The following is a 21,072-nucleotide window of genomic DNA, read 5'->3' as shown; positions in this document are numbered from 1 at the left end:
TCTCTCTGTGAGTGTTCTGATGCCCCTGTCACAATGATCAGGGATCAGATAGCCAGGTCATCTACACTCTGTGGCCTGACTCCTGCCTTACTGAAGACATCACAAAAATCACTATGAAAAGTAAGACAGGGGGCTGGAGAGATGGCTCAGTGGTTAAGAGCACTGTCTACTCTTCCAAAGGACCTGGGTTCAATTCCCAGCACCCACATGGCAGCTCACAACTGTCTCCATTTCCAAGGGATCTAGCACCTTCACACTGATGCACATAAAATAAATAAATCATTAAAAAAAAAAAGTAAGACAACTGGCAAGTAAAAGTGCTTGCTATGTGAGCATGACAGTCTGCGTCTGATCTCTGGAATCGACAGTGGAAGGAGAGAAGCAGCTCCAAAAGTTGTCCTTGACATTCCTTTCACGTACATGCTCCCACATTGCACACACCACACACACACACTCCACAGAGACGCGTGAAGACAGTTAACCAAATTCTAGGATCTCTCAGAAGCCCGTCAGCTGAGAAGTAAACACTTGCCCTTTCCTTGACCCCCGGCCCCCAGAACTTTGTAGAGCAAGCTGACCTCAGAGGAACAGAGATTAAAGGTGTGTGCCGGTATGTCCGCTACATTTTGCATTCTTTGCTAGCATACCTTCAGAGCATGGACAGAACCTTGTGAGGCCGCCGATCACTGAAGGTGCTTGCAACCAAGGCAAAGCAGATCCAGAACACAACTCACAACCGTAACCTTCTCCTAGGTTTTTATTTATGTTGATTAAAAAAAAATCTTTTTCTATTGTGGGGTCTTTTTGTCTGTGTGTACACTGTGTGTGAGCATGCTTGCCCACGCCTACACATGTGGGGGCCAGAGGTCGACATCAGGTGTCTTGTTTCATATGTGTGTGTCTATGTATGTCACGGCACCCATGGGGAGGTCAGAGAATAGCTTATGGGAAGTTGGTTAGCTCCTCCCACCATGTTAATCTCAGGATCTCCCCAACCCCTCAATCTCTCCCCCACCCCCGTCTCGAGTCCAATGATTGGGCATGACTATGTGGCCAGCCAGCTCCAGGGATCCTCTGGTGGGCCCAGCACTGGGATGGCGTCAGACTTTATAAGCAAATGCTTTTGCTGCTGAGCCATCTCACTTGTTTTTTTTTTTAAAGATTTGTTTATACATATACAATGTTCTGACTGCACGTACACGTATAGGTCAGAAGACTGCATGGGATCTCATCATAGACGGTTGTGAGCCACCATGTGGTTGTGGGAATTGAACTCAGGACCTCTGGAAGAGCAGCCAGTGCCTTAACCTCTGAGCCATCTCTCCAGCACCTCTCGCTAGCCTTTTAAAGGCCTTCTTGGTAAAGTTATTTTGCTAAAGTAATCAGCATCACCTGCCCTACTGCCTGGCATTTAAAGATCTATATCCTGACTGTTTAGGAATGAATTTCCAATGAGATGTTTTGACACTAATTCAGAAACACCAATCACAACATTTAATCATGTTTTCTCAGAATTCAGAGTAAACCCTGGGTTTAAAAACCTTATCACTCAATGCTACAGCTCCAGAGTCCAGAACACATTTGCTGGCCCTGTTCTGAGAGCCCACATGTTCTAAGCTCCTCTCACAAGCACCAACTCATGCATCTCTGATGTTGGGGACACAGGTGGAATCACCACTTCCAAGCACAGCGGCTCTTCTGGGTAGGTGCCTTCAGCAGCCTCTCCAGGCTTCAGCTTTATCCGCTACGAACACTTCTCTAGACAGTTTGGTTCTCACCATACCTTCCCTGAAATCAACATGAATTTGACGAAGTTGTGTTCTCAGATACCTGAAGCCAGACTGACAAGTTCATATGGAGACTAAGAACAAGTTTTAATGCCCTTTAAAGCTATCTATCACAGGCTGGAGAGATGGCAAAGTGGTTAGGAACACTTGCTGCTCTTACAAAGGAATCACTTTAGTTCCTAGTGCCTACATTGGAAGATCCCAACCATCTGTAAATCCAGCTCCAGGGGACCGGATATCCTCTTCTGGACTTCACTAGCACCTGTGCTCACAAATGCATGCACACACACACACACACACACACACACACACACACACACACACTAGGTAACACCTACTGAAGCAAGAACCTGCTGGTGTGGAGACAGACAGTAAAATAATCATGATTAAATAAGTTTTTATTGTCACATTTAACTGCTTCGTCCGATATACACTGTATATTTCAGTATGGCATAAAAATAAGAGTATTTTCCTGAATGTCAAAATCTGAACAGAGGAGATGGTGATGACACTTTAAAAAACTGGAATTCAGACCGTGCGGAAGCTGCTAGTAGGTAGCTGATAAAAGCTGGAACGTACGGCAGATAAAGTGACCCTCAGCATTCAAATCAAACGGCAGTGGTGTGAGCCCAGAAAAACCAGGACAGCTGTTACAATGCAGACCTGGGGCACAACCAAAACAGGGTAGCCCAGCATCTTATTCCTAAGCCTGTATCCACTGTCTGAGACTGGGAGCTGAAGCTCGCAAGTAAACATCGCTATAAAATCAAAAGAATCCTTTGGAACCAGATTTTAAGCCTCTCAATGGCACCTTTACTCTTACACGTTCTAACTTGTCCAGAGAAAGGCAGCTCAGCGCCAACCATCATGGGCTGACAGATGATGCCATAAACAATAGCATCATAAACCTGTGCGCTTCCAGTAGCCCAACATATTGAGAAATGTTTTTTAGTGGTTTCACACATTCTGGGCAAAACCAGAAAACAAGCAGTAATTAAATAAAAGCGTAAGTGCATCCCAATGGTCTCCACACATTTGCATTTTCCCCAAATGGCAACTTTAAAAAAAAAAAAAAAAGGTAAGGTTACTCAGACTTGCAGTGGGTCTTTCTTCAGGATCCCTGGGTATCTGTCTTTCCTCCACAAGCCTTGCCCGGGAGCTGCCAGAACTAAGCGCATTACACCCTTTACCCAGAGCTCAGCTAAGTCCGCTGTGTGCGGCACCACAGACTCAGGCCTGGCGCCTCCTTTCTGCTATCCACTGTTGTGCGGCCTCCCTCAGAGGCTCCAAAACAGAGGCCAACCATGTTGCTGCAGTGCCGTCGCTGCCGAATACCAAAAAACAAGGAACTGACCTCAGGACACTGATCTGGACGAGTACTCACCGGGGATTAGTATTTCTACATTTTTAAAAAAGGCAACCATTTTAAGTGACAATACGCATCAGGCTAGTAGAAAAACATTGAAACAAAGCTCTCTTTTCCCATCTTACAAAGCCATGCAGATGAGAGAAGGAATGTCTGACTTGTTCCAATTAGGCTTCTTGGAATTAACAAAATTTCTTTTCTGGCAAAGATGAATTTGGCTCATCATAGAAAGTTCTTTGAAGGCTGCTGCTAAACTCGTTTCCCTTTGAAAAAGCAAACTTCAAGGCATGATAGTGCAGAGGTAAGTTTCTGACTTAGAGAGTATTACAGACTAATTGTGCTTAGTCTCTGATCTCCAATTTATCTTAAAGAACAGGCTACACCGAGGAGCTTCACTCTGCCTAAATTTACTAGTACATCCATAAATCGCACCAGAATTAGGACAATTTGATTATCATAATGATTCTGTTGTGAACCTGTGCACTGCTCCCAGAGGTGAGGACCAGCACACAGAGGATTCCAGGAGTTCTGTGCACAGGATGCCCCACTCAGGAGCCACGGCATCTGAGAAAGCAGTTTTCCCCCCAGAGTAAGTCCTCAACAAACACTCAATAAGCCATTAAGAAAAGCAGTGCCAAGTGGAGAGTATCATTTGTTTACTTAAATCTGGGAGGTCTGAGTGTTCCTGGGGTCCTCACTGGGATGTGTCACGGGCTGTGAATTCTTTGAATGTGAGTATTCGCTATGAGGGGACTCTGCAGGGTCAATCAAATTTTCATAATCACTGTCATCTGACTCCTCTCCACTGTCCCCAGCTGCACTCTGGGTAGGAAGAAGATCTGCTCCACTTCCAGTGAACTTGAGTCCAGCACTGGTGGAAGCGTAGTTGGAAGAGCCCACAGCCTGAGGCCGAGGCATGAAGACACTCCTTTCCATGCGAGAGTGGCTCAGAGTACTCTCTTGATTGTTTGGGTGGAAATCAGAATAAGGGGGAGGAGGATCAGAGGGCTCCGGGTCTGCTAGAGTACTTCTCCCTTCAGCTGAAAACCCAGAATAGGACATCCGGGGGCTGAATGCAGGCTCCAGACTTTCGGATGGCATCTGTCTGCTTAACAGGGCCTGCTGCAATCCTGCACAGAAACAAGAAGAATGTTTTAACAAGTTCCATATCTTCATAGCTTTTTACCCTTACTCGTTAAATGGTCAACCTGAACATTCAGGAAATGAGCAGCCATGCTGTGAACTGATGGTTGCTGATATCTTAAAAAAAAAAAAGATTTCTCTATACATTAATTTTTTTACATATCGAGTATTAGGCCAACCATAGTTATACAGTGAGACCCTGTTTCAAAAAACAAAAACAAACAAAAAAGAAACCAGAGTTGAAAATTCAGGCAATCTGATTAGAAGTGCAGCCTCAAGATGCAGAACGTAAGTTTGTCACTCCAGATTTAGGGCTAAAAAAGCCTTGGGACTACCAGCTGATACTGAAAGCCACTCTCAATACCTTTACAAGTCACACGAACATGGAACATTCCTAAACAGTATCCTATCAAAGGCCGTATTGCTTTTCTTTTAAAGTGTACTTGTGTCTGTTCCTAACATTTTCATAAAAGTGCCCAGGGAAGCCAGAAGAGGGCGCTGGATGCTCTGGAACTGGATTCACATGCAGTTGTGAACTGGCTTCTGTGGGTTCTGGGAACCAAACTTAGTCCCCTGAACAAGCAGCAATATCTCTTAACCCCTAAACCATCTTTCTAGCCCCCAAGCATTTGGTTGTGAGAAACAGGTGATACTGTTAATACATGAAAAAAACCTGTACCAAATTTCTTAGATCTGCTCTAATTTCTGCTTCAGCTTTTCTCTTTGGTCCTCTTGTTTCTGTTTTGGAAACTTGAGGAATTCCATGAAAATAGCACTTCTCATTAGGAAATGCTTAATAACAAGGGAATGCCCTCCTTCCTTCATGTGAACCTGGTACTTGCTTAGTATAGGATTCATGGCAAACTGAAGATAGAGCTTGCCTAACATGCACAAAGCCTAGGATTCAGTCCCCAGCACTACTCAAAATGTGGTGGCTCTTCCTAGCACTTGGAGGAAAAATCAGAATCAGAAGTTCTAGGTCTTCAGCTACAGAGAAAGTTTAAGGCCAGTCTGGGCTATATGACACCCTTCCTCAGGAAAGAGTTTTCCAAATGGACTTGCGCCTTTTAATGGATAATTTGATAATAAAGTAACAAATATTTTAACCAGGTAGCAAGACCTGTAATCCTAGCCACACTGAGGTAGGCACGGTGGCACATGACTTTAATTCCAGTAGAGGCAGGTGGATCTCTTTTAGTTTGAGGCCAGCTAGGGCTAAAGAGGAGAATTCCAGGACAGCCAGGGCTATACAGAGAAATCTTGCCTCTAAAAACAAACAAAAAATTCTACTTTGGAGACTGGGGCAGGAGGGTCACAAGTTTGAGGTCTGCCTGGACCATATAGCAAGTTCAAAGCCTACCTGGAAAGCTTATGAACACTTTCTCAAAAATTAAAAGTAGAGCCAGTGAGTTGGTACAGTGAATTAGAGCCCTGGTTTTCAAACCTGACAACCTGAGTTCAATTCCTGGGGCCCGCAGAGTGGAAGAAGAGAACCAACTCCTACAAACTGACCTCCCACTGGTACTCAAAATAAATTAATTAAAAAATAAATAGATATATGAATGAATAGATGGATGGATGGATGGATGGATGAACAGAAACAAAAAATAAACAACAACAAAAAAGTAAAGCCGGGCACAGTAAGCAGATGACTTTAATCCCAACACTCAGGAGGTAGAGCCACGTGGATCCCATAGAAAAAAAATCCTGATCAAGCATGGTAGCATACACCTGTAATCCTAGTGCTTAGGAGGCTTTGGGGTGTGGTGTGGTGTGGTGTGGTGGGGCAAATCTCAAGTTAGAGGCCAGCCTGGTATACATAGTGAATTTCAAGCCTACCAGGGATAGTGAGACAGTGTATAAATACAAAAAAAGGGGTCAGAGTGTAGCTCCCTGGTGGAGTTTGTCCTTAGGTTGTGGGAAACTCTCTGTTCAATCCACAGTGTCCCACCCTACTGAACAAAGCCACTCCCTGATACTGATGGTAGATCCATCAGCTTACTTCTTTCTTGTTCCTTTTCATTTTTCTTCTGAGTGATTTGTCTTCTTAATTTGTTCACTTCTGCCTGACAAGATTCAACAACTCGCTCACTCTTTTCTACATCTGCACAGACTGCCTGAGGGGGAAAAAAAAAACACAAGAAGAAAGGTTAGTTTCAACCCCAGGCAGAAAGTAACCTACAGATTTAGCCTCTTACAATCCCAGGAAAACAGCACAGTAATGGAGAGATGGCTCAGCAGTTGGGAGCACTCTTCCAGAGAACCCAGCAGGCCCACAAGCACAGGGGGGTCCAGTTACGAGGGATCCACGCCTTATTTTGGCCTCCAAGGTCGACAGGCACTGAAGTCATAAAAGCTAAATACAGACAAAAGGCAGAGCAGTCTTGAGTGTTCATGAAAGCAGACTATGTCTCCCACTCCCCTTTGTACAGCCCAGGTTGGCCTCTAACTCAAGATCTGACACCACAGCCTCTTGAGCACTAGGATTACAAGTGTATGCCACCATGCCTGATCAGGATTGCTCTTCTTCTCTGTGTGTTTATATGCAATGTGTTCGTGCAGGCGAACAGGTACACATGCGTGTGGGAGCCAGAAGTCAACCTTCAGTGTCTTTCCTCAAGAACCACCCACCAATTAAAATTTTTACAAATGTCTGCTTTGGGGTGCACACGTTAAGACGATGGCATCAGGTGTCTCCCTTTATCATCCTCTGCCTTATTCCTCTGAAAAAGTGTCTCTCCTTAACAGGGAACTCATGAGGTTTTCTGGCCAGACTGGAAGCTAGCAAGCTTCTGATCCTGCCTCTTGCCACTCAGGGCTAAGGTTATACACATGCACAGGACCATGCCCACCTTGTCACATGGACTCTGGGATCTGAACTCTAGGCCTCACACTAAACAGCAAACTCCCTAACCACTGAGCCACTTCTCCAACTTGTGTTTTTTTTTTTTTTTTTTTTGTTGAAGGCTGTGTCCTGAAAGCTATATTATATTAATCAACACAATGAAGATTAGTTTTAAAATTTTAGTTTTGAAATATTATCATTAGGGGCTAGAGAGATAGCTCACTGTTTAAAAGCATGGCTCCTCTTGCAGAGGACTGAGTTTGGTTCCTAGTACCCATGTTAGGTGACTCATAACTGCCTGTAATTTGAGCTCAGTAGAATTGTCTGGCCTGTGTGGGTACTTGCATTTGCCTGCACATACTCCACATACATACTTAATAAGTTAAAAAAGTTAATAAGTGCAGAATTAGCATGTATATGTATGACAGTGTGTGTGTGTGTGTGTGTCATGACCACATGTGGAGGTCAGAGGGAATCTTAGTGGCGTCAGTTTTCTCCTTTTCCCTTTAAGTGGGTTCTCGGGATCAAACTCAAGCCCCAGGGAATCCGATGGCTTTTTCTGGCCTCCACGGGCATTGCATGCATATGGCACACATTCATACACACAAGCAAAACATCCATATATGTAGGTGATACATCTATAGATATAAAATTAGAAAAAACACAAGACAGATTTATTTAATGGAAAATAATTATGATAAGGGAAATCTGGACAGAAAGTAAGTTTCAGAGTTGAGGTTGGAAAATGTGTAATTCAGCTGCCAAGAACCACTCTGCGAGAGGGCATTCTTTAATCAGCAAGGTAATGTGTGACACCATTTAGAAGTCGTTTGGCTAGTGCTAACAGTCTGAAAGGTCATAGTCATGAATTCAGGACAAAAACCTGTTTCCCACTGCACATCCCTCCCATAGCAGGAATCCCAGAAACTTCCAGAAGTTTGGCATCGTGAGTGTGACTAGCATTCCCTCCACTTCTAAGGGTGTGGTGAACGCAGGCCCTGGAAACTGCCCTGCCCTGCCCTGCTTTGTCCTCTTAGAGAGGCTTTCCCCATTTCAGATGCTACCTTCACTCCTTCTCCCTCTATTCTTTGGGCTCTCCCCTAGGCCTAGGGGAGTTCCAATGTTGCCACTTTTCTTCTTCTCAAACTTAAGTGCAGTGGGAAGTACTGACAGCTAAACACTGACAGTTGGAGGAGGTGCCAAGTATTTGTCGTGTGATTGACTAGGAAGAAACAGATTCTACTGTAATCCTCCCACCCCACAGTGGCAGCAGGGGCCAAAATGAACCAACAAGATAAAAAGATTGGACTGTCAGCTTTGACACTCTCTCCCCGTAGAATATAACTGACAGAGATACTGCATCCTTGGCACACCTCTTCAGGCTCATTTTTGAAGATACACTCCCAGAAAAAGCATGACTGCAAAGGGGTTCCGAGTGTTCTAAGCAGCAGCCCTAGTAAGTAATGCAGTGCCTCTCCCTTGGCACATGAGGCAGGGCTTGGAGGTTGACATCTGACATTATCTTAGCAAGGTCTGTTCTGGCTTTTGAACCACTGCTCATTCATTTGTCAGTTATATATATTAAAAAAGAAAAGCAGTATTTGAACAATGTGAACAAGTTGGAAATATCAGTTACCTGTACTTTCTCCTGAAGTGCGTTATAAACCTGATAAATTGCCCTGATGTCCTTCATGACGCCATCCTTGTCAAAAAAGTCAGTACTAGAAGACAGAAAAAGAGATCAGTCTTATTTAATTTTTTTTAACATTTATTTATTATTTATACAGTGTTCTGCCTACACCAGAAGAGGGCACCAGATCTCACTATAGATGGTTATAAGCCATGTGGTTGCTGGAAATTGAACTCAGGACCTTTGGAAGAACAACCAGTGTTCTTAACCTCTGAGCCTTCTCTCCAGCTCAAAGAGGTCAGTTATTAAAATCGCCATGAACATGAGAGGCATTTTTGTTATCACTTCTACCATACAGTTTTAATTACATACTGTGACTCAAAAGTCACAACATCTAAGCAATAAAGTGCTCATTCCACTAGTTATAAAAAAAAAATAAAAAATGTCACTAATTAAAAACAACATTTTTCAGTGACTATACCGATTTTTCTTTTTTTTTTTAAGACAGGATCTTTCAGCCAGGTGTAGTGATACACGCCTGTAATCTCAGTACTCAGGGAGGCTGAGGCAGGTGGATCTCTGTGAGTTCGAGGTCAGCTTGGTCTTGAAATCGAGTCCAGGACAGCCAAGACTACATAGAGAAACCCTGTCTCAAAACCAAAAACAAACAAAACAAAAAAAGGCAAGGTCTTTCTATGCAGCCCTGGCTGGCCTAAAACTATGAAGTTCCCTTTGGCGTGGAACTCATAAAAACCCACCCACTCTGACTCCTAATTACTAGGATTAAAGGTGTGAGCAGCCACATCTGGCTGTTTTTCTTTTTAAACCTGAGGAAAGCAGCTGGAGAGGTTATAAGCTCATTATAAGCACTCTCTGCCCTTGCAGAGGACCTGGGCTTGGCTCCCAGCAGCCACACGCAAATCAGAGCATCTGCAACTCTAGTTCAGGAGGTCAGGTGCTCTCCGCTGCTCTCCTCAGGCGCCGTACACACAGCACACACACATACACCCCGGCAAACATTTACATGCATAAAATAAAATTTAAAAATAAATGAAACCTGAGGGAAGATGCAGTAAAATTATCTTTTCAATAAGAATAAAAAACTTAATACTTCCACGGATTCTTTTATATGTGTGTATGTGCAGTGCTTGCATGTGCGCGCGCGCATGTGTGTGTGTGTGTAAAGGTGCACATGCATGTTTGTTGATGTGTGTACAAGTGTGCTTTAACATGCATGCTTGTGTAGGGGCCAGAGGTCAACTTGTTGTTTGAGACAGAGTGTCTCACAGAACATGGGGTGCTCAATTTTGGCTGTTTTGCTGGCTAATCAGCATATCCCAAGCACCTTGCCTGTTTGTGTGCTCCTAGTGCAGGAGTTATCAATGTGATATACCCAGTCCAGCCTCTTACTTGTAACTAATTAATTTGTTTTATGAGTATAAATGTTTTATTTGCATGCATGTCTGTGAACCACATATATGCCTAGTACCTGCAGAATCCAGAAGTGGGCACTGGATCCAATAACTGCGAGCCACCATGTTGATGTGGAAATAAAACCCAGGTCCTCTGCAAGAGCAACCAGTGCTCTCTACCACCGAGCCTCCTTTCTCCAGCCTCCTACCCAGCTTTTTTACATGATGAGACTCCAAACTCAGGTCTCATGCTCACACATCAAGTACTTAATCCCCACTGAACTAACTCTCCAGCCTCAGTGTTTTAGATCAATTTTTAAGATAGGGCTTCACATGTAGCCCAGGCTAGCCTGGAACTCAACAGAAGTCTGTTGTCTCTGCTTCCTGGGTGCTGGGTTTTAAAAAGTATGTGCTACCATGCCCTACAGAGCAGGTTTGTTTTGCTGTGGCTTTTGTTGTTGTTGCTGCTGCGGTTTTGTTTTGTATGAGGAAGGAAGCTTACTCTGTAAGCTGGCCTTGAGCTTATGATCAACACCTGTTTCAGCCTCTTCAGTGATGTGACTGCAGGTGTGAGTTGCCACACTCAGCTTCAGGGATCATTTCTATAGTTTATTAAGATTATTAAGAATGAATTGTGGTGTATGGTGGTGGGGGTCTAGACAACAGTCTGTTCCCTTCAATTTCTTTTCTTTTTTTTTAAAGGCTTTATTTTTATTTTAACGTACACTGGTGTCTGGCTGCATGTACATGTATGTGAGGGTGTCAGGTCTCCCGGAACAGGAGTTACACAGACAGTTGTGAGCTGCCATGTGAGTGCTGGGAACTGAACCCAGGTCCTCTGGAAGAGCAGTCAGTGCTCTTAACTGCTGAACCATCTCTCCAGCCCATTTTCTTCAATTTTAGTTAAAACTAACTTGATTTTACATTTCTCCTTGCACTTTGAAAAGTATCGACAAAGGAAATGCTGTTGACAAAAGAACTCACTTTACCTTTCAACTTACCCATGCTCTTTAATGACTTTGGCATAACTTTGAGAGGTGTTTGGCACTGAAGACACTTTGTACTCTTGCTGGCTAGTATTGCCTAGATTGGGAATAGCAAGCGATATCCTTTGATTATACCTATGGGGAGAATTGAGAAAAACAGCATGTAATAAGTACATTTCTTGTTTGTCTGAGGCAGGGTCTCAGCCTAAGCTGGGTACAAATGCTCACTCTGCCTGTTTCAGCCTCCCATGTGCTGGGATTACAGACTTATGCCACCATACTTGGCTCTACTGCTGTGTTGCCTATTAAGTGCTGAACTCAAGGGCTCAAATACTTTGATCACCTCGGAACATCACTGCTGGGTTTACAGTTATGTATCATTATTCCCAGTTTAAAAAGTATCCCTTAAGAATTGGGATTGACAAGTTTGATTCCCAACATCCACATGATGGCTCACTATCATCTGTGACTCCAGTTCCAGTTCCAACATTCTCTTCTGGTCTTTGCCAGCATCAGGCACATATGTGGTATACAAAACAAACAAACAAACAAAAAAACATGCAGGCAAAACACTCATATACAGAATATTTTTAAAAAAATTTAAGGAATTGGGATTGGTGGCTGTGGATGCAGCTCAGTAGGCAGAGAACTTGCCTAGAGTGCCCAAAGCCCTCGGCTCAATACTGAGCACCACATAAAGCAGGCATGGTGGCACACATCTGTCATCTTGGCATTCCTTAGGAGGTAAAGGCAGGAGAATCAGAAGTTCAAAGTCATTCTGAGCTATACAAACTAGTTCTGATCTACATGGTGAGTACTAGGCCTGTCAGGGATCTACAGAGAGGCCCTATCTCAAAAAAGCAAACAGCAAACCCAGGAGGCTCACAACAAGTTCAAGGCTGTCCTAGTCTACATTGCAAATTCCAGGTCATCTGGACTACAGAGCAAGACCCTGCCTCAAAAACAACAGCAAAGGATTAGGCTTTGTGTCTCCAACACTGGTAAGCTAACACAAAGGCCTATGACCACCTATGATGCATCATTAGCAACTTCCCTTCCCTTAAAGCAGAAACTCTGCTGCACACTCCTTGAGGGCAGGGGCTATGGCTCATACATTATGTGCATGACAGTGACTGACAAATCCTAAAGAAATACCCAGGAGATAACTAATGAAATCCTAGAAATAGTTACTTATTTTCACTGATGTTGACTACTGATCCTATGAGCACATTTCAAAAGAGAAAACTTTTTGCAACTCTCAAGCAGAAAACATGGTCACATAATTTTTTTGTTTGTTTGTTTTTCTTTAACAAGGTCACAATGCAAAACTCTCATCACTAATAATGGATCATTTTTATAATTTCTGTCTTTGCATTGTGTGTTCTAAAGTTACAATTAGACTCAAAAGTAGCAAAACTATTTTTGTATGAAGGGCCATGAAGTAGCAAATGAAGTGTCTACTTGTAAGAAAAACAAACATGTCTAAATGATGCTTATTGATCCCCAAACCACTTCAATTCATTTAACTGGCAAGCAAGCCTCAGGGGATGCACTTGTTTCTGAACCCCAGCTGGCTGGGGTTACAGATGCAGGTTGCCATGCCCAACTTTTACATACGTGCTAGAGAGCCAAACTCCGGTCCTCAGGCTTGCTTTACCCACTGAGCCCTCCCTTCAGGCCTGGTATCTTTGTTTTTCTGTGGAGCTGGTGGGAAGCTTTCTTTTACCTGCGGTTTGGTCTAAAGAGAACATATTCTAAAGCGTGAGTAGAATTGTTGGCGGTAGAGATGAAACTGAAGAGAAGGAAGACAAGGTCTGGCACACCAAGGATTCGGGTGAGCTGCTTGTGGATGACCTGCTCTCTGTAGGACATCTGTTGCTGGGTGTTTCTCCGGAATCTGTACCACCCGATAACTTTCTGCAACAAAAACAGAAGACAGGAAAGTATTGAGAGCTTATTTAATTCAGAATGCATCCAAACCAACACCTGCAAACAAATGTTCATAACCACTTTAAACTGGGTAGCTCAGAACTAAAAAGAACCTTTCTGTCAACAAGTGAATGGATAAACTGGGTAAACTGTGGTCCATCTGTACACTGGAATCATATGCAGTTGAAAAAATCATATGCAGTTATTTTGAGGGAGTCTCAAATTTTTTTTGAGACTCCCTCAAAATAACTATGCTCAGTGAAAAAGGCCAGATGTAAGGGTGTGGAGAATATATGCTAAAGAATTTTATTAGTATAAAATTCTGGAAAATGAATCTATAGTGACATATAGCCTAGCTTCTTACACTGTGCTGTGACTCCATACAGGGCCATGTAACTGAATGTGAGGTTAACAAAATTGACAACAGCAAAACGTTTCTAAATGTGAAATGACCAAAAATTAATTCAAAATCAAATCCATAGGGCTGGTAAGATGGCTCACCAGGTAAAGGTACTTGCTGCCAAAGCTGCTGAGCTGAGTGTGATATCAAGAATATATACAGTAGAAGGAAGAACTGACTCAAGCAGGTTACCCTCTGAACTCCACATCTGTGATATGTCACAAAATGAGCGCATGATGAGTGTGTGACACCGGGAAACACACATACGGTGATTCTGAAATGTCCGTGGCTGCGCTCAGCAAGGCTGCACCGCGAGGCCTCAGTGCAGCCTGGGTCTAAGCACGGCACGTGCATTGCACGTGCAGCACACCATGCCAGCAGTGCTGCCGGAGGACCTCAGCTCCGTTCCAGGCTGGACTCGGCCACGAGCTGCAGACCAAGCTTTTAGCTCTGATAAAAAGGGGGAAAAAAGAACATTTTCTACTACCATTTCTCAGTGCATAAATATCAAATTAGTGCGTCTTTGAACTGGACTGCATTAAACGCTTTTTTAATTTTTAATTGCTGACTTGGGCTTAATTTAATAAAAACCACTGAATAAATATTTGTAATATTTTATAATGCTATTTTGCACAGTCATATAAAGTTGCTTTTCCAGCCTTAATGATTACAAAACCTAAGTATCAATTAACTTGAAATGTACTGAAGATTCCTATTCCCCACAGTATCAAATATCTAGCAAGATTTAATTCTTTTTCTTATTTGGTTATTTGAGACAGGGTTTTTCTGTGAAGTCCTGGCTGTCCTGGAACTCATTATATAGACCACACCAGGCTGGCCTTGAACCCAGAGATCCACCTGCTGGGAACCAAACCCCCACCTTCCGCAAAAGCAGTAAGCAGTCTCAAACTGCTGAGCTCTCTCCACCTTCCATTCAGTTTGTGTGTGGGCTCTGGGAACCTGAAGTCCTGTCCTCAGACTTGCAAGGCACACACCTTACCTAGCGAACTCCCTACCCAATATGGGATTTTATAGAAAAAAAAGGGGGGGTTCAATTCTCAATCTTAACATTTTAAGTATTCTTTGTAGGAAGCACACTCTTTTGAAATAAAGGTTTAATTTCATGACTTTCCTGGGTGCCTTATTTGCGTGGATCCAAATAAAAATAAACTATAAAGCTTTTATTGTCATCCAAAAATTATAGCTTTTGGAAAAAAAAAATCTTAGCTGACTGGTGGTGACACACACCTTTAATCCCAGTACTCAGGAGGCAGAGGCAGGTGGATCTCTGAGTTAGAGGCCAGCCTGGTCTACTGAGTGAGTTCCAGAATAGCCAGGGCGACATAGAGAAACCCTGTCTTGAAAAATCAAAACCCAAACCGAAAAACCAAACCTTTAAAGAGCTCCTTCAAGATGGTTTTCTGTGCATTTGAACTCTTCATTCAAACTATATCAAGCTACATATAATACTGCTTTCTCCTGAAACTACTTCAGTAGTAGGATGCTAGAGGTTTAAGTATAATTTTATACTATAATTTTAAGTATAATTTTACCCTCAAAAAATGAAGTCACGGCACTTCCTACCAAGCCTGAGGACCTGAGTTTAATTTCTGGAGGCCACATGATTTAGGGAACTGCTCTCACAAGCTGTCCTCTGAACTACACACTTGTTATGGTTCTTGCATATGCAAGCGTAGAATGTGCACACACACCAAATAAATAAGTGTAAAAACAAACACAAGCTAACCTGCTGTTTTCAGGAATATACCTTAGAGATCTGTTACTGCATGAGGACTTCCCCTGTTCCTTCTTCTTAATATTATTTTTGTATGGGTGTTTTACCTGCATATATTTTGTGTGTTACATGTGTGTCTGGTGCCCTTCAACACCAGAGGGAGGTGCTGGATCCCCCGGAACTGAAATTTAAAATGGCTGTAAATCATTATGTGGGTACTCGTGATAGAACCTGGGTCTTCTAGAAGAACAGCCTGTCCTCTTGATGGCTAAGCTAGCTACCTCTCTAGCTGCTTGCCCATTCTTTTAAATGGATGTTTTAAGTTCCACAGTGTGAGGTATAAATGTAATCAACCTGATCTAATCATTCCCTGCAGGTGGCTATATAGATGGCATTTGAAAGGGTGAAACAACAAATATCTTGTTACATGGAATCATGACAGTAGATTTTGATATAAGCCTTTGCTCAAATCATTAATCACTAGAGTCTTAAGCAAATTATTTGAGTAGCTGAAAGCGTCAAATGAGTGATCTGTCTCACATGCTACAGCAGGAGTATGTCAATACACAGTAAGGATTTAGAACACAGCCTGTTGAGGTTAAAGGTTCAATAAGCCCAGCTTTTAGTAAAATTCTTTTCTTGGGTCAGGCTTCTAAAGCCAGGAGTACATACTCAAAATTGTTACTGTAAACACTCTTCTTGGGGATGAAGTAGCTAGGTTGGTAAAATGCTTATTCTAGCATGCACCAAACTCTGGGGTAGAGCTTCAGAATGGCATAAACCAGGTGTTGTGGCTCATGCCTGTAATCCCAGCACTCGGATGGCTCGGAGAATTAGAAGCTCAAGGTCATTCTTAGCTACACAGCAAGTTCAAACCCAGCTTGGACTGGATGTTGAGACGTCAAGCCCTTTCTCAACAAACAAGCCAAATCCTGTATTAATTTCACCCAACAACCACTCCCTCCTCATCCCCACCATGTTGTCAGTGCTTCTAATATTGTGCCAACATGATGGGCCAAAAATGGCACCTCATTTGGATGTGTTTTTAGATGAGGCAGAGTTCCTTTCATGCATGTCCTGGCTATTATAAACTTCTTTTTATATCTTATAACTTGCCTGTTCTTTTTTGTTGTTCTTTGTTTGTTTAATTTCTTCCCTCCTTTTTAAAGAAATATTTGTGTGGGGCTGGGGAGATGGCTCAGAGGTTAGGAACATTCGATGTTCTTCCAAAGGTCCTGAGTTCAATTCCTAGCAACCACATGGTGGCTCATAACCATCTATAGCAAGATCTGGTGTTCAGACACAATGTTACATAAGTAATAAATAAATCTTTAAAAATATTGTGTAGAGGGGTTAATGGGATGGCACAGTAGGTAAAGTGCTAGCTGTGCAAGCCATGCATCCCAATCCCTGGAACCTATGTGTGGTGGTTTGAATGAGTCTCACACATTTGAATACTTAGTCCCCAGTAGTTGGTGTGCTGTCTGGGAAGGCTTAGCGGGTATGCGGCCTTGCTGTAGGAAGTATAGCCTGAAAAAAGTTCCAGGTGGATAGAGCCCAACAGTGTTTCTTAGCTGGACAGGAGGTGGCCCCTTTTTTGTTTTGTTTGTTTTTCGAGACAGGGTTTCTCTGTATAGCCTTGGCTGTGCTCTAACTCACAGAGATCCGCCTGCCTCTGCCTCCTCCAGTGTTGGGATTAGAGGAGTGTGCCACTATTCCTGGCTGGGAGATGGTTCCTTTAAGAAGGAGTGGGGAAACCAGAGAGGCTGATTGTGGAGGTTTGGCTCCTCTTCTAGAGGCCCTGCAGAGCAGCAGGACCTGGCTGCCAGGTGTGAGCTGGGTGCAGAAGCCACAGTGTACTTCACAGGCACAGGACCTGGAGACTGCAGTTTTCCTGACCCAATGTGGCAGGGTGGGATGGTTGAAGTATAGTGGGTTGGAAAGGCTTGGCATGGGCTAGCAGAGTGCTGCAGCCAGAGTCAAGTGGAGGGCTAGACCAACCTGAGGGGAGTAGAGCCAGCTACCACTGTTAAGTGCTAAGCTGAACAGCAGAAGAAGCACCAGAGATACAGAAGAAATCCAAGTCTAGACTGAAAAGCTGAAGTCCCAAACTTCTAAAAGGGTAATGTACTAAATCTGAAGACCGAGAAAGAAAAAAGAAATTAGGTATAAATAATCATAGAAAGAAATAGTTTGAAAATAATAAAGTGAAGTCCTTAAAGAGAAAGTTAAGTAAAATAAAAAGAATAACCAACATAAGGATGGGAAATAACACAGGGATTTGGATCCTATATAGTGCTACCTTAGATGGTTTAAAATAGAAACAAACAAAAAAGAAATTACTTAACTGATATTGGCTCAATACTGCTTATGATTGCTATCATTCTGGTATGTCATATATTATTCTTAATATCCAAAGCAGCTTTCTGTGCCCTCTTAAAAAAGCTTTCAGAGATACAGAAAAAAGAAAAAATATGAAAAGTGGATTGATAAGAGACAAGCCTTAGAAAAAAATAAGACTTAAAAATAAAAATGAGATACTCAGACAGAAACAGAGGAATTAAGACAAGGGCCTACCATGCCACTGTATAATGAAATTAAAGAAGGTCAGTCAAAAGTTGTTAGAAAACCAACCTAGCTTATCTGGTTACTATATGACAAATACCAGCAGAAGATAGGCACCCCCAAGGTTATGAAGAATTTGGATGGTATCCTGTAGAAATGCTAGAGTTCAAAAAAATTTAAGCCCAGTGTGGTGGCGCACACCTTTACTCCCCTCAGGGAGGCAGAAGCAGGTATGAGTTTGAGGCCAGCCTGGTCTATTAGGTGAGTCCAGCACAGTCAAAGCTACACAGAGAAGCCCTGTCTCAAAAAAACAAAAGAAGAAAAAATGAATTTTTTTAAAGCCATAATTTCATATGGTATGCATTTGCTATTTGTGAAGCAGATATTAAATTCTTGGGTGATTCAAAATAGAGTAATCCCCCAAGACTGGAAAGATATGACAAAAGCAGAATTAGAAGCTGGTCTTCAGTTACAATGGTGATCATGGTGGAATGAATAAGCCAAGGAGATAGAACTGAAATATGGGACTAGAGGTATCAATATTTGCTAAGAGCACTTTCTAGGTGAAGATCAATATGCTGAGGTACAAATGCAGGTTGGGTATGACAATGCCACCTTGGTGCTGTGTCGTATGGCAGGTTTAAGTCCTTGGTTGAAGAAACAGGAAAAAGGTCTGAACTGTTTACTAAAATTATACAAGGTCCAAAGGAAGCATTCACTGACTTCTTACCAAGATTGACTTCAGCTGTAAATACAAGAGTATCAGATTCAAAAGCTAGGCAAGTATTAATTGAATCTTTAGCTTTCAAATATGCTAATTCTGCATGCAAAAAGGTGATTAGGCCTCTAAAGGCAAGATCAGCACCAATAGATGAATGGATTAGAAATATGGCTGATAATGGAGCTCATACTTATGATGCAATTTTTAATAGGAAAAATAATCTCTAAAGGCTTTTAAGAACAAACTGTCTTAACTGTCTTACCACCTTGGCTGTGATAAGCAAGGTCATTTCAAAATGCATTGTAGGCAGAGCCAAGCTAATTCTGAAAGAAGGCCTGAGCCTTCTGGAACATGCAAAAGGTGTGGCAAAGGCTAGCATTGGACTAATGAATGCAGATCAACAAGGGACAAACAAGGTAACCCCTTGTCAAAAAATGCCCTAGGGGGCCTTTTGCAGGCTCTGATATCAAATTCAATCTGGCCATTTCTGGTCAGCAGCAGAGAAACTCATCTGAAAAGCAATTCAACAGCCCTGCTCTGGATATATCCGTTAATAACCCAGATGTCAAAGTCAGAGCAGCTTCAGTAGATAAAAAAGAAAAGTCAGGAGTAACCAGAAAACAAGTATTTTGGCAAGCTGCTACAGATGATCAGAGGCCAAAACTAAAATATATTTATAAATGATATTGAAATTGAAAGCTTGGTAGACACAGGAGCAGATGTAAAGACAATATCATCAAAATCCTGGCCTCCAGACTGGCTTCTTCAGGAGATAGATATTCAGTTTCTAAGGGGTGAAACTTTACTTAGATAAAACAAAATGTGATATGGCTTAGATGCATAGAACTAGAAGGTCAAATAGAAAAATTAGAGCCGTATGTGAATTCAGGGAATGAAAGAATTTATGGGGATGTGATTTGTTGCAGCAATGGAAGACACAGATTAACATTTCTTCAATCTCAGAAATAACTATAAAATAAAAATGCTTCTAAGAAAAATATTGAAAGGTGTTATTAAGAACAGTCACAGACTGTCTAGGTTGTCCATAAATAGGACATGACAGGTGTTGGGTCTTTCAAATGTACCAACTGCCCTACCTTTAAAATGGGTAACTGACAAACCTGTTTTGGTTGAACAATGGCCTATGACAAAATAAAAATTATAGGTACTAGAACAGCTAGTCTAAGAGCAGCTATAGGCTCAACACATTGAAGAATGTACTAGTCTTTGGAATTCATCTATACTTGCTATTAAAGAGAAATCTGCAAAGTGGAGAAGGTTAACAGATTTAAGAGCCACAAATAAGGTGATTCACTCAATGGGCTCTTTGCAGCCAGGAATCCCATTGCCTTCTTTATTACCTAAGGTATAGCCTATTATACTGATTGATTTAAAAGATTGCTTTTTCATGATCCTTTTGTACATACATGATAGGGAAAGGTTTGCTGTTTCAGTACCCACCTTATAATAATAGCTGTCCAACAAAGAGATCATTGGAAAGTCTTGCCATGAGGAATGCTAAGCAGTCCTACCTTATACCAATATTTGAAAAACAGCCATTAGAAATAATTTGTAGATAGTTTCCTCAATCTATAATTTATCATTTTACGGATGATATCATATTGGCTGATTCAGATGCAAATAAATACATTAAAAAAAATTGATGAAGTGAATTTTGCTTTGTTGGGGATTACAAATTGCTCCTAAAAAATACAAAAAGGAGATTCTAACAATTAGCAAGGACATTAAGATAGGTATACAAAAAAATCCAACCACAGAAAGTATAAATCAGGAGAGATCAATTACAAACTCTTTAATAATTTCCAAAAAATTGTTGAGAGATATTAATTGGCTAAGGTCCACAACTGGATTAATTACTTAAGAGCTAAGTAATTTATTTCAAACTTTACAAGGTGATTCGAACTTAAATAGTCCACGAACTATCAGCTGATGCTGAAAAAGAATTGGTTCTGGAAAAAAAGAAATTACAGGATGTACATGTGGATGGTTTGAATCCAAAGCTGGACTGTATTTTAGTTATTTTGCCTTCTACATATTCTCCCACAAGAATTCTTATGCAGAAAGAAGATAATATCTTAGGATGGATATTTTTAGCACACAAAAAATTAAAAGACCTACGTAGGAAAGGTTTCTGGATTGATTCCGAAAGGAAAAATGAGTCCATAAATTAGATTCTTCCTCACATAGTAAAAGAGGCACCAATTTCTGGAGCCGCTACAGTCTATGTTGACATAAATAAACCAGAAAGAGCAAGTTATAGGTCAGGAAAAGTAAGTTAAGTGGCTCAGAGTTCTTATGATTTAGTTCAAAAATCAGAGCTGTATGCCATTCTTATGGTTTAATTAGATTCTCCTGAATGTCTTAATATAGTTACCTGACTCTCAAGATATTGTTTTACATATTGAAACCACTGAACTTATTCTGGATGATTCAACATTAACTTTGCTACTTATTCAACTACCACAGCTAATCAGAAATAGAAATCATCCATTGTATATAACACAGATCAGATCCCATACAGGTCTGCCAGGC

At 41.8% G+C, this 21,072-nt stretch overlaps 1 protein-coding gene across 1 annotated transcript in view; it reads right to left on the bottom strand.

Annotated features, from left to right (window-relative positions):
- Window positions 1-2,167: 2,167 nt before the first annotated feature.
- Abraxas2 (abraxas 2, BRISC complex subunit) overlaps window positions 2,168-21,072 on the bottom strand; it is a 42,271-nt gene continuing 23,366 nt past the window's right edge. Inside the window, exons 5-9 of the mRNA XM_055608954.1 lie at window positions 12,896-13,086; window positions 11,185-11,304; window positions 8,778-8,862; window positions 6,299-6,413; window positions 2,168-4,283 (exon numbers count right to left, since the gene is read on the bottom strand). Coding sequence (XP_055464929.1) covers window positions 3,814-4,283; window positions 6,299-6,413; window positions 8,778-8,862; window positions 11,185-11,304; window positions 12,896-13,086 — 981 coding nt within the window. The 3' untranslated portion in view covers window positions 2,168-3,813. The remainder of the gene's footprint in view (window positions 4,284-6,298; window positions 6,414-8,777; window positions 8,863-11,184; window positions 11,305-12,895; window positions 13,087-21,072) is intronic.

Source organism: Psammomys obesus, unplaced genomic scaffold, assembly GCF_907164565.1.
Source record: "Psammomys obesus unplaced genomic scaffold, mPsaObe1.curated_primary_1811, whole genome shotgun sequence".
In the NCBI taxonomy this organism is placed as follows: domain Eukaryota; kingdom Metazoa; phylum Chordata; class Mammalia; order Rodentia; family Muridae; genus Psammomys; species Psammomys obesus.
The sequence above is the reverse complement of the archived record's forward strand: the minus strand, read 5'-3'. Positions and strand labels throughout refer to the sequence as shown.